The sequence below is a fragment of the Argopecten irradians genome, chromosome 4, assembly GCF_041381155.1.
Source record: "Argopecten irradians isolate NY chromosome 4, Ai_NY, whole genome shotgun sequence".
Taxonomy (NCBI): Eukaryota; Metazoa; Mollusca; class Bivalvia; order Pectinida; family Pectinidae; genus Argopecten; species Argopecten irradians.
In genome coordinates, this window is record NC_091137.1 from 21692171 (window position 1) to 21707351 (window position 15181).

Sequence of the window (15181 nt, forward strand, 5' to 3'; positions counted from 1 at the left end):
GAGCTTTCCATGTCACACACTCACAATAAACTAGCATACACCCGGAGCTTTCCATGTCACACACTCACAATAAACTAGTATACTCCCACGGAGCTTTCCATGTCACACACTCACAATAAACTAGCATACACCCAGAGCTTTCCATGTCACACACTCACAATAAACTAGCATACACCCAGAGCTTTCCATGTCACACACTCACAATAAACTAGCATACACCCGGAGCTTTCCATGTCACAAACTCACAGTAAACTAGTATAATCCCCCGGAGCTTTCCATCTCACAAACTCACAGTAAAATAGCATACAACCTGAACTCTTCATGTCATAGTATTAGATAGAATGAGAATGCTTTCAGCATGCTTTTGAACAATTCCTTAGTTCACTGGTGAGGCCATTGTGCAACATTCATCTTTCATCCATCTTTTGGTCTGTCCGTTTTTCAACAATTCCTTTAAATCTACAAGTCCCAGAGTTCTGCATGAATTGTAACCAGATTTGGCCAGAAACATCCTTAGGGGAAGGGGAACAGAGTTTGTATTTTAGCATGCACCCTTAATTCTACTTGTACTGTAGGTAGCATGCATCCTTAACATAGTCACAGTAAGCCTTAAGGTCAAAAAGAAAACATCTCTATGACAGCATTCTGCTTCCTCTCCAATGAAAGGAGGAGGCATCCATACCCAGTCCCCCCCTCCCCATCTCGTCCAACTCGCACTGAGACAAGAGCATTTAGGTTTTACAGATATTTATAGTTTTGTGTATACTAGCTGTATTGATTTCCTTTTTTTGTCCTGAAAAGTATTTAAAACTTGAAACTTGATACGATATGTTCATCTGAAGACTTGTGGTGCCAACTGAGCAAAAAGCCAACTCTAGGCTGGGGAATATGATTAGGTTGTAGACTTTGTCTGGACATTTAGATGTGTAACACAGACTATCCTACTGAGGACACAATAAGATGTGTAACACAGGAAGTCTATCAAATCTCTACTGGGGAGACTTACTTTACATATACATCAAAGGGCCAAACTACCTGTCTTATCTGGTGTCGCACCCAGAACCTTTGTTTTTGCTATGACATAGTCCTGGGGTGGATATTACAATAGTGATAGTAACCCCTGGAGTATCGAGGATGGTTCAGGGGCCAAGTTTGGCAAATATCTGTTGAACTGTTTCAATGTATATCTAGGTAATGTTTCAGGGACCTAAATAAGATTTTCATATAATTTTTTTATATAGCTAGGTCCTAATGCCTTATAAGCAAACCATGTTTGATTCTGCATATTGAATGTAAATATTTCATTATAGTATCTGCCTCCCTGCATTGGAATTAAAGGTGAATATTGAATTTTTACAAATTTCATGAAAATATTTACAAATCACAAGAAAAATTGAACAGGTAAAGAATCTTTCATAAAAAGAAGACAAATAGCCCCTTCCTGGTTGTCATAGCCATTTGGGTTGCGTGACGACTTATTGATCTCCGTACCAACCTCGTTCTATTATTGATGACCAGCTTACACTTCTGTCTAGACATCACTAGGACTTGTAACTCGGACTGCAGTACGTATAGATGTCATCTCAAAACTTGTCACATGATCTTCGGGTGAAACTATTTATATATTATTCCTGAATTTGGTTACACTTAAAAAATGTTTTATTTATTAACGTACTCGGTTTTAAAACTAAGCCATCTTTCATTATATAAATAGAGGTAACGCAAAAGTGATAATGTTGGGTATGAAATTTATTTCACATGAGAGAGTTATTTTTTTAAAAGTTACAAAAGACACTAACTTTAGGACTGTTACTAAAGCTTGTGTTTTTTGTGACTTAAAAAATAAATTATGTAAAATAAATTCCATATCCAACAACAAATCCTTGTGTGACCTGTAACAGGCCTACTTGTAAATGGTTTAATTTGTGGTAGAAACAGGCTGTTTCTACCACAAATTAAACCATTTACAAGAAGGCGAGATTCAGATAAACATATTTGCCGACATATGCAAATAAGGTGTAGCGATATCGTCATACACTCATTGATATTTAAAAATTTTAATTGTATAAATAATGTTTTGACAGCAAACCGTTTCGATATTATAAATAACTCTTTTATCCATTCCCTCTGACTCAATTTTTATGTTTAATGAATGAGAAAGTGTGAAGGATTCTGACACTGCATACATCTGATTTCAGCAACGGTTTGTTATGTCAGCAGCGATCAAAGTACAGCCGTATATGATGTCATTTGATTAGTGATGACATTAACAATTTGTGATGTGACACTCAGAAAAAAGAAATTAGGGTCAAAGTTTAAAATCTCAACCAATCAAAAGACTGAAAGGTCATATTCCATTAGTGGAATATCAATATACCTGGTATTTGTTCAGCACCCAGCAAATTTATATTCGATGGCATGAGAGTGGAATAGTACAACGTATTGTGGTAGAAATAGTATTTTCCCTATATTGCCAGCTCTGAGGATCTTTCGACGGCAGTAAAGGCACTGTCTGCAATCCTCGCTGTTCATCTCAAAAGACAAATTTAGATACCATGTTCAATTAATTTGTACAATTTTGATGAAGATGTATGTACTTTGCCTTGTGCAAGCTCTAAGATTTTTCCGTGAATCTAGGTACCTTATGACTTACAATGAATATATTTCATTGTAAAATAAGTTTAAAACAAACATGCTTCTTTATATGTGGAAGCGTTCCTTGTTTTTCCCTCACTTTTTGCCTGCTGCAAATAAATGCAATAAGCCCATTGATTTATAATTGCTAGTCTGTTAGAATATTGAAATTTTAAACCAGTTTTAGTACCTGCTTGTATTAAAGATATTAATTCTATGATTTCTCTGTATGACATCATGTTTGTGTACCTAAGCACTGGACGGATGTGAACATTATCACACCCAGTAGTGCTATTAGTCAAAAATAAAATTCTCAAATCAGCTTTAATGTGGAAACCTGAGCACAAACCGAGCACTTTTCATAAAATGGAGCAATTTTTATAAAGTGTGCAGCTGTGAATGGAGTCGCTTGCATTTAGTGCTGTCGGGCGACATGTATCTTTGAGTGTAGGTGTTAGGAATGTATAAGGAATCATTTAAGATGTTAGAATTGGCTGTAATTGTGTCAACGCTTTAGTGTTTGATGTATATCTTATAGACATCATCACTCAGATGCTGGGAATTTTCTTTTAATTTCTTATGCACATTTATGTCAGAGAGCGACAGAAAAGTACTCCATCTCATGGACCAAGATAATGAAGAGATGTAAATTGTATCTGTGGGTTAGAAGCAGAGGTTTCCCCAGGTTAATTTTGTTGAGGGTAGAATTACCCTGTCTCACCTACCCCTCTGTACCCTCAGTGTTATATCCAGTTCTCTCATTGCTGTTTGTAGCTAAAATCTATGGTGTTCTAGTAAGAATAGATATTTCTTTCTGAATTCTAAGTGGCTTGGTAAAAAGATAAGAACAAAATTTATTAGTATGGATTGGTGGAGCATTGTATCCACTTATATATATGATGTGACAGGAATAAACAGAGTAATTTGTACATGTCACAACAACTTTTTTTTTTTTTTTTTTGGGGGGGGGGGATAGGGGTATAGATAGTATGGGAGGAATTAGATATTTATAACTTTTAGAGAACTAACTACTGGTTGGTGTTTTTTGTCCTGATAGTCTGGCTTTCCTCCACCCCACTAACCTGGCACGTCCTTAATTTAGTATTACTGTAAATACTTTAAAATACAGACTCTGTATTGCTTCTTCAATTCGATTGTGTCTCCACCAACTTCCCAACTGTTCCCTAAAGCATTGTAATGTACTGGAGTATTAACAATATAAAAAAACAAGGACAAGTTTGACATCATAAGATATGCCCTAAGTACTGTATCACCTCTGTTTCTAGTGATTTGATTCCAGTACGTACAGTCTTACATCAAGGATGAAATATTTCTACCTTACTCTAATGGTGAGATAGCAAACAGACTTGGAGTCGTAAGTTTGGCACTTCAGGGGAAAGGGAGCCGCTTAATTGGCCATAAGTTAGCTATACTGTTACACTTTCAGACATGGAGGGTTGAAATTTTTTAGAAGTAGGACAACTTGTTTGTTTTAAGTATTTCCCTTTTAGGTTGTTAGGCACTCCCAATAATAGAGTTGCTGTCAACTTCTTCATAATTAGGTGTCCGTGCTTGTATGGGCCTGTGGTACAGGAAATGGCTTTGAGGACAATGGGAGGGCCTGAGATAGTGTATATGGTATCAATTTCACCTGTACGTGGCCATGGAAAATTTATAGTAGATCATTTTCAAACAGAGCTTAGCTTGCATCATCTAATTTCTAATTTCTGAAATTTACTTTTTGCTGTATTAATAAGTAATTTTATTGCCAGTTGGAAAGAACTTATTCTAGAAATGTCGCACATTTTATACCTAATGCTTGGTTAATTATTATCATGGGAACTTATTAAGTACAATCAATATCAAATGCCAAGAATCTTTTATAAGTGGTAATAATTTTGCTAAATTCCATGCTGAAGAGCCAAAATTAGAATCAAATTCTTTTTATTAGTGATGGCCTGGGCTATTCGTTTGAAATCATAATCAATTATCGGTTTGTAGTTTGAATTCACAAACCGATTGATGTAAGGATTAAGTTTAATAAATATGAATGTACTCTCATCATAAACCGCTTCATGATTTATTCAGAGTACACTCAGATTTTAGTGTAATATTTCCATAACACAAAAAATCTATTCAAATTAATCCTTATAATTCAAATCACTAAAGACAATCTCTTCAAAATTTCAAATTCATTTTGGAACTCCTTTTTTTAAGATTACCTCACATGAAGTCTCATGGTGACCTATTCTAATCGTCTTTTGTCCATTGTCGTCCGGCGTACAACGATAAAGAATTTACATACATTTTTTACTTCTTCTCCAAAACCGCTGAAGCAATTTCAATGAAATTTTGCACAAACCTTCTAAGGCATAAGGCCAATCAAAATTGTGAATTATATGACCCAGGGGGCTGTGGGAGGGGCCAAAAGGGGTAAAATTGACTAAAATTTGAAAAATCTTCTTCTCCACTCACAGATGTGGTAGAATCGAATATCCTTCATGGATAGAAAAGTCTCAAGGCCCTATACAAAACTTATGAATTAAATTACCCTGGGGTCTTAGGTTTTCCCGTGGGGAGGGGATTACTATAGTTTATATAGGGAAAACACATTTTTGAGCATTATTTGGTCATTTGTAATAGGAAATTAGTCAAACATTGTCAGAATTATCCCTATGAAATGGCCATTGAATCTTATTAACAAATTTTCCATGACTGACCCCCAGGGGCCTTAGGGGCAGGTCAAAAGGGGTCAAATAGGCTAAAACTTAAAAATTCTTCTTCTGAAATTCTGGAACTGATAGAAACAAATACTCTTCATAGATGGAAGCATCTTAAGGTCCTTTAAAAAAAATGTGAATTATATGACCTTGAGTCTCCAGTTTCTCCCTGGGGAGGGGGTCAAGTTTACTATAGTTTATATATAGGAAAAACACATTTATGAACATATTTGCTTAGTTTTCAGATGAAATTAGTCAATCTGGGTTATTAACCTGAAATAGCATTTTAATATCTTATCAATATTGGTCCTAGCTGACTCCAAGGGGCCAGAGGGGCGGGGCCAAAAGGGGTCTAAATGGCTAAAATTTCAAAAATATTCTTCTGAATTCATAGATTTGATGGAACCAAATAATGTTCATAGATTAAAATGTCAAATTTATAAAATCATTTCAGGACTGACTTCAAGGGCCTGATGGGCAATATATATGTGTTTATATCTCTTATATTACATTTTGTATCCGAACTCAGGTTACCGCTAAGGTCCATGGGTCTCTTCTTTCTATGAAATCATTACACCCTTATCTCAGCTAATCAGAAGCGATGTTACAAACGGCGACGCTATTTTTTCCTTTATGGGCTGATAAAGTAAATTTTTAAGCCAATGAAAACACCACTTTCAAGCAAAATTTCATTGTAATTGATATGATAATTGATTTCTAATAAATAATATTTCGGATATAATATTTGCTGTTGTTATACTTTTCTTCAATATATCTTTTGATATGGAATATTTACACAAAAGTCTTTATCAATCTCATTAAGTACTCCTATAATATTTCATTTTCTGTTGAGAAAAGAGAGTACATGATTGAAAATGTATCTGTTAAATAATTTGTAAAAAATAAGTCTACAACATTACATTGTACCTATTTGATTAGCGATTAGCGATCATAGATTTTCATAATCGATAATCGGAAAAGGTTTACTAACTGATTACCGATTATAATTGATTATTGGCCCACCTCTTTATCAATGAATTTATATTTATTTAACACTTGACCTGGCACATCCTTAATGACCTTGCAGCTGACTATTTATAGGATTTCAGCAACATAAACCCAAACCCACTCATACATCCATCAACAAATATATCTATACAAGAAATCTTATTATCAAGCTTGAAATAAAAAAGAATGAAATATGTTCTGTTTTCAATAAAATGACTTCAAATATTCATAGCACTATAATGTACTTGGCATCTTGTCAGAAAATTCACAAGAATGACATCATCAGGATATTTGAAGGATTTATGCAATGGAGCCATTACCTCGATATAATAGTTTGTTTGGATGTAAGGTTCTCCACTGGATACCGAAGACGACTACCATTGCAATGGTGTTCAGCTTAACAGTGTGTAGTTCACTAAACTGGAGCTCGGTGTTCAGCTGAACCGTGTGTAGTTCACTAAACTGGAGCTCTGTGTTCAACTGAACCGTGTGTAGTTCACTAAAGCTGGAGCTTGGTGTTCAGCTGAACAGTGTGTAGTTCACTAAACTGGAGCTCGGTGTTCAGCTGAGCCGTGAGGAGTGAACTAAAGCTGGAGCTCTGTGCTCAGCTGAACAGCGTGTAGTTCACTAAACTGGAGTTCAATGTTCAGCTGAACAGTGTGTAGTTCACTAAAGTTGGAGTTCTGTGTTCAGCTGAACAGTGTGTGTGGCATGCATGTGCTTTGTGGTAGCACATTGTGGGTGAGCTGATAAAACATTATAGGCTTCTGATCAATATTTCAGTATTTATTCTGTGATGTTTTACAGAGTTTTCTGTACAGATTCACACAGCCATGGCGGAGTAGGCAGGTTAATTATATATACTCCTGTACTTCCCGACCTCGGACAAACCAATCAACTATTGTATATCAAGTATCATCCTGTCCTTGTCAAAATCAATACCTCTGTAATGACTCAGATATAAATAAGGAAAACAAAAGACTTTGTATGTGCCAAAAAATTTTGGCCCCCAAATCTGCCAAATATTCAAACGTTATTTTTGTGAATAAATTAATAAATTTCAAATATATCAAGTACATTCTCTAAACAATAGGTATGATGGCTTTGTATCATCGCAGTTGAAGTTGCTAAATATAATCATCCTAAATATGCAAATTTTTATGAAAATATGGATATTTTGTCAATTTTTGCCATTTTTCATCTATAAACTATGAATTGCATCCTTGAATGAACTTTATATGTTTCCTTAAGATGTATCGAAAGTGCCTTCATATTCTCAGTAAATATTAAGTCTGTTCAAAGATGCGCTCTATTATTTCATAGACAAAAACTTTCAAAAAGTAGGTATGACAAAATTTTCAAATTCGCTTAATTTATTCATACGTAGGATGGTGATCATGACAACTACAACTGCAAAATTGGAAAACTTCCATTGTAATTGAATCAGGGATGTATGGAATATTTCAAACACAACAACTTATTTTCTTAACATTCAGTATGGAAAATTAATGGATTTTGGGGGGGCCGAAAGGACCCTTACCACACATAGTTACTTTAGAAATATTTTCTAAATTTAGAAAGCCTGTCTTGAATGTGCTGACCAATGAGAAGCAATAATTTTTGCTGTTGAACTTCCTTGATTTGGATTTAACCTGGAATATTCTGTGGAATTTGCCAATTTGTTTAATTAGCTGTTCTGTATCAAACTTTTACTCAACTCAGATTCTTCTACTATTCACGATCAAGTTTCTACAACTTTGATGTTATCATATTGGTTTGACTGTACAAAATAATTATCCTCATTTTTAGGTTTTATTCAACCAAGAGGTCAAAACAGTGGCAGGGTGTGATATAGGGACAAGAAAAAATAAGTGTGACTATTTGGCAGCTAGCTGCATAGAATCTATTAATAGACCCTTTTCACTGTTCATGAAATTGAATCTACTGTATCAAAATAATGCAGTAGATATGTTGTGTTTATGGTTTAACATCGAAAATGTAGATAGAGTGGTGCTGTTCTCTTGTTGTATTTCCAGACTTGTGTAAGAAATCAAATACAAGACCATTGTAGTTTTTACTGCGGAAATTTCCCGTTGCTAAAAGTCAGAAGATATGTCTATAGCGAAATTAAAATGTTTTACACATGCAAATTATGAAATTAAATGCGTGCAAATAGATGAACAATTTATACCAATTTTGTAAAGGCAGTTTGTATTAAACCCATTTTGGCCATTGCTGAGTGGACACTATTAGCTAGCTAACATAGTATGAACTATGTTATGAGGCCCTCTCCCCCAGACCTGGATGATAAAGAATCATGAGTGGCCTGTATATTACAAATCATTATGACAGATTGTGAATTGGTTTTCTTATTTTCAGATAAAATATTTCTGAACTCTAGTTTGGATAAGATTGTGTGGAGCCTTCTAACAGTTTTAACTTTTTTTTCTATTCCCTTTTAGTCTTATGTTTTGATCCCGAGATATTCATGGTCACAGCCTTGATATAATTAAATATTGCTATCTGATGGCTTCAGAGCCACCAAATTTTGTCCAATAAATGTCCAGGGTGGTTTTCAGTTACTTGAAAAAAGGAGGTAGATTCTTAATTGTAAAACCTACCTTCACATACCCAGGTAATTAATGCACAAAACAATTAATCCATAATTCATTTCCATAGAAATCAATGGTTTTCATAATTTGATTAATATCCTGTTCGCATTTAAATTGAGGTAAATGAAAATGAGGTATCAAAAAACTAAAAAAAGAAAAAGAAAAAAGGATGGGGCACTTATTGGGTTAAATACGATGACTATTATATTTAAAGTTTAAAGAAAGTCACCTCAATGTGATAATCAGATTTAATTACCATTGAAAAATACAGATTATTGTGAGTCATCAAGTTCCATCCTCCTTAATAGCACTTGATTTAATTAAGTTCTACAATGTAACCACTGCAAGAAACAATTTGAATCTTGAGATTTGAGTCATAGAGTGAAATGAATCTGTTCTAGCAAACGAAATTGCCCCTGAGGGGGAGTTTGTTTTGAATAATTTATGGGATGAAACAGTATTGAAGTTGAAAGTAAAATCTATCATATTAGTCAAAATGTAAATAATATATGCAAATGATGGTGTCATTTGGAACTAGGCATGTATGTAGGGTGTACATATAAAGGTACAAGATACTATGATTTACTATAACAAAGTGACAAAGGAAGACAAATCTATCATCTATATTCTGTCGGGATCTTACACTCAAGATATCCAACATCCATTTATTACTCAAACCTGATGGTGTATATATATATATTGCACCTTACCATGCAACATCCGCCTGGTGGAGGAGGTTTCAGCAGTTGACAGTATGGTTGGCCGGATTTCTCTCTACTTGATCATATATGTGACAAAGCATCAACTAGACAGCTTGAATACCTTATCACTATTAGTTTAGTATCAATTGTACACATATTTCCAATAGCAACACAGTTAATGACAGGAAATTCAACTCTGTAACCTTACATACAGTAATGAATTATGGTGAGAGCTAATAATATATATCAAAACACTATGTAGGGACTTGGGATTACAACATAAATAACAATTTAAAATAATGGAACCTGAATAAATCAGCTGGGGCTTAATAGTCCCAGGTCGTGATCTTGAAAGAGATGAGTGAGGAATAATTGAATGAAAACTAAGGCGTTAATTATCTTGATAGAGTAATTGTGTTATCAATTTTACTTGTGATAACCCCTTAGGGGCCCATGATGAATGAGGATTTCCCTTCGGGGAGCCCAGGCTCTTATGAGTGATGGGAGATACAAGGCATATATAGGTCAGGTCAGGTCAAACATTAGTCTCAAAGGTCATTCATTATTGAGCATCTAGAATCAAATGTCACTTTGATCATTTTTTCTTCTTCACAAAAGTCGTTTATTTGATACACTGGGGCTAATCGTACAAACCGGGCTACGCTATTTACGCTATTTACGCTTGTGGAAACGCTTCTTTTACATAGAAAAATGTCATCTAGGGGAGCGTATGCGATAAATATTTGCTCGGTGTTCAATTCACGGTCAAGAATCCGAATATGCAAATTACCCATGGAACAGTAGATTGTTTCACCAATGCATAGAAGTAAAATTGATGTTTTATTGTATTATACTTTGTCCTGTATTTCGTGCACAGTATAGCGGATATGTCATATCATTGTTGAAAAGTGTAATTTTTGTCATATATTGAAAGAAATGATATATCTAAACGAGAGACAGAGATAAAACTGGATTCAGTTTATAAAAGAATCACAGATTTCAATAATGAGGTGACTTTTTCTTGTTGAATGTTACTGTTATAAATATATTTTCTTAATTAAGCATGCGAAAACGGTTCAGACTGGTATAGCTGTACGCATATGGAACACTTAAAAATATATGAGACAGTGGATACTACTTCTTATAATATAATTTCTTCAGTCGAAAGTTATTTCTGTGACAACAGTACGAACCTAACGATAAATTGAATACGACGTTCTATTGGAACAAAACCGATTCGTCTGGTTGGTCTTGTTTGAAGATTTCAAGTTCTAAGATGCTTATCCGTCATATTAAATAATTCATTCTTATAATGTGATTGGTTCACAGATTATAAACGTGAATGTTCCTCAAAACTTTGATTTTGCTCTTCACAGTTTAAGTGTTGAACTGTTTTAAGGTGGCTATATAATCAGAATACACCAACTTACAATGCGAAAACGCGAATTGAATTTATTCTTAATACACTGTATTTCAATTCAAAACTATAAATCTTTGCTCTGATTCTACTTAAAAATGAGAAATGATTCAGGAACTATTATGTATCTACTGTATGTTCTTTAGTGTATACCGGTTAGCGGTTTTGCCTAATTTAGAAAATTAACTTATAACATTTAACATTCACAAGAAAAAGTCACGTACCTAATCATTGAAATCTGTGATAATTTTATTAACTTAATCCAAATTTAGCTCTGTTTTTTGCTTAGATATACATCTGTTTGAATATACGACAAAAATCACACTTTTCAACGATGTTATGACATGCCCATCTATACTGTACAGGAAATACAGGACAAAGTATACTACTATGAAACAGAAATTTTACTTCTACGCATTGATGAATCACTGTACTGTTCTGTGGATAATTTGTAAATTTGGATTCGTACGCTCCCCCAGACGATATTTTTCTATGTAAAAGAAGCGTTTCCACAAGCGTAAATACCGTAGCCCTGTTTGTATGATTAGCCCCGTTGTGACATAAGTTGCATGAAGTGACATGTTATCAATACATGATTTTTTGTGTATTCGTACGCGTTTGTCTCATATCATTACATGTCCATACTTGTTCCTCATCAGCTGGCTCACTACACTTTCCCTTGATACAACACAATGTCCACCAGAAAATCCTAAATTGACCTCATAATCTCTTGATTGTATTTTGACTTCATAATGTGTCCCCTACAATGCAAGGGCGACACTTAGGTATCACTATGTCCGGAAAATGGTTTCAGTGCAGTAACTTAAATATTGATCATAAATATTGATCGTCCGATATCCGAAATTTGGTATATTGCATGATATCAATAAACTCTCAAACGAGATCGATAATGGTCAAAATCCATCAATATTTACAAGAGTTATGGGACTTTAAAATCGACAAAACATATAAATTCATGGTTTCTGCTCGATAATTTTAGTGTTTATTGACCGATTTCAACCAATATATTGTTTTATATTAATGTGATCATGGGTGAGTTCGATAATGGTAAAAATCCGTCAATATTTGCAAGAGTTACTGGATTTTAAAATCGTCAAAACAGATAAATCCACAGTTTACGCTCAATAACTATACTATTTATTTTCCAATTTCATTCAAATTTTATATTTTGTTTTTTTTTAGCCCACCATCATCAGATGTTGGGCTATTCAAATTGCTTTTCGCCCGTGGTCCGTTGGTCCGTCCTTCCGTCCTTCCGTCCGTCCGTCCGTCCTTCCGTCCGTTAACATTTCTTGTTACCGCTATTTCTCCTAAAGGGCTAAAGGGATCTTTCTCAAATTTCATATGTAGGTACCTCTAGGGACCTAGTTGTGCATATTGCATTTTGGGACGGATCAGTCAACAAGATGGCCGTCTTGGATTTTGACAATTGAAGTTTGTTACCGCTATGTCTCAGAAAGTACTGAAGCAATCTCTCTCAAATTTCATATGTAGGTTCCCCTAGGGCCCAAGTTGTGCATATTGCATTTTGGGACCGATCAGTCAACAAGATGGCCGACAGGTAGCCTTTTTGGATTTTGATAGTTAAAGTTTGTTACTGCTATTTCTCAGAAAGAATTGAAGGGATCTCTTTCAAATTTTATATGTACGTTCCCCTAGGGCCCTAGTTGTGCATATTGCATTTTGGGACGGATCGGTCAACAAGATTGCTGCCAGGCCGCCATCTTGGATCTTGATAGTTAAAGTTTGTTACCGCTATTTCTCAGAAAGTACTGAAGGGATCTCTTTCAAATTTCATTTGTAGGTTCCCCTAGGGCGTTAGATGTGCATAATGTATTTACGAACGGATCGGTCAACAAGATGGCCGCCAGTCTGCCATCTTGGATCTTGATAGTTAAAGTTTGTTACCACTATTTCCCAGAAATAACTGAAGGGGTCTCTCTCAAATTTCATATGAAGGTTCCCCTAGGGCCCTAGGTGTGCATATTGGATTTTGGGACCGATTGGTCAACAAGATGGCCGCCAGGCAGCCATCTTTGATTTTGATAGTTAAAGTTTGTTACCGCTATTTCTCAGAAAGTACTGAAGCGATCTCTCTCAAATTTTATATGTATGTTCCCCTAGGACCTTAGTTGTGCATATTGCATTTTAGGACCGATCGGTCAACAAGATGGCCGACAGATAGCCATCTTGGATTTTGATAGTTGAAGTTTGGTACTGCTATTTCTAAAAAAGTAATGAAGTGATCTGTTTCATATTTTATATATATTGTATGTTTGAAAAAGTTTGAAAAGCAGAGAAAAGATCCCTCTTTCCATTGTCAGACATAGATCATACTTTGGTTGGCGCCAAGATCCCTCTGGGATCTCTTGTTTGTGATGCTGTGTAGATGACACATCACTTCCGTAGAATTCTTGTATTAGTGATGTCATAATCATTTTCAAGGATGATCTAAGATTCCAACAGGTCCAGGTCATACCCAAATATATGTATAGCAAAAATGGACTTTGTGACTTTCATGACATCTCGATATTCTATTGTGGTGTCATGGACCATCAAGAAGAACAAAAAGCAGCACACTGTAATAGAACGAAAAAATCTTTCAAGAAAACCAACTGACAGGCATTTATAGTCTTAAAAATTCTTTAAATCCTGTACTATAGAATCATAGAATCTTTACTTCATATAAGGTATGAGTACATTAAACAGTCCATATAAAAGATTTTAAATTAAGTGCCATATATTATTATTTTTTAAATAAAACAAATATTAACCTGCTTTCAGGTTTATATTTGAAAACAAATTCCTCCATGTTTTAAAATTTTGATAACCTTGGCCAAATTTTGTTTTTACAGGAGCTGTAGGAGGAAGCATATTACGCTGTGCCCATTTCAACCGATCTACACCATCAAATCATCCAGACATCACAGTGACCTTGAACTCTGATGGTATTCCAGTCGTGAAAAATCACATGACAGTGCAGTGTCAGGATGAGAATCATTTCTGCTACACAACATGGAACAGAAACAATGCTACTGGTCAAGTCACATCCTTCAACCAAGGTAACATATATTGGTTACTCTATAATTACTTACTTTACTGGCCAGGTCATGACCTTCTACTAAGATCAGATTTTGTATACTCCATACTTTTACTTGCCAAGTTTACATTATGACCTTCTACCATGTTCAGATATTGTATACTCCATACTTTTACTGGCCAGGTCACGACCTATCAAGGTCAGATTTTGTATACTCTATACTTTTTCTAACCAGGTCATGACCTTCTACCAAGGTCAGTTATTTTATAGTTCTTACTTTTACTGGTCAGGTCATGATCTTCAATCAAATTCAGAAATTGTATAGTCCTTACTTTTTACTGGCCAGGTCATGACCTCCAACCAAGGTCAGATTTTGTATACTCTATACTTCTACTGGCCAGGTAAGGTCAGATATGGTATAGTCCTTACTTTTACTGGCCAGGTCATGACCTTCAATCAAATTAAGATGTTGTATAGTCCTTACTTGTACTGGCCAGGTCATGACCTTCTACCAAGGTAAGATTTTATATACTCAATACTTTTACTGGCCAGGTCATGACCTTCAACCAAGGTCAGATTTTGTATACCCTATACTTTTACTGGCCTGGTAAGGTCAGATATGGTATAGTCCTTACTTTTACTGGCCAGGTCATGACCTTCAATCAAATTAAGATGTTGTATAGTCCTTACTTGTACTGGCCAGGTCATGACCTTCTACCAAGGTAAGATTTTATATACTCAATAATTTTACTGGCCAGGTCATGACCTTCAACCAAGGTCAGATTTTGTATACTCCATATTTCTACTGGCCAGGTCACAACCTTCAACCAAGGTCAGATGTATTTGTTTACCTTTATCAAAAGGAGTAATTAAACCTTCACTTAGTATAGTAACAATGTTAAAATATATAACATTATGTATCATATCTCTGACATTTGTTTTGGAGACCGGTATGTTTCTATTTGGGCTATATAGAACAAATTTTCTATTTTTATGTCCATGTCTTATAGGACTATGGCGTGGGGTCA

At 35.0% G+C, this 15181-nt stretch overlaps 1 protein-coding gene across 1 annotated transcript in view; it reads left to right on the top strand.

Annotated features, from left to right (window-relative positions):
* Positions 1-15181, top strand: part of LOC138320949 (bone morphogenetic protein receptor type-2-like) — a 66647-nt gene that overhangs the window by 15957 nt on the left and 35509 nt on the right. The window contains exon 2 of the mRNA XM_069264273.1: positions 13969-14175. Coding sequence (XP_069120374.1) covers positions 13969-14175 — 207 coding nt within the window. The remainder of the gene's footprint in view (positions 1-13968; positions 14176-15181) is intronic.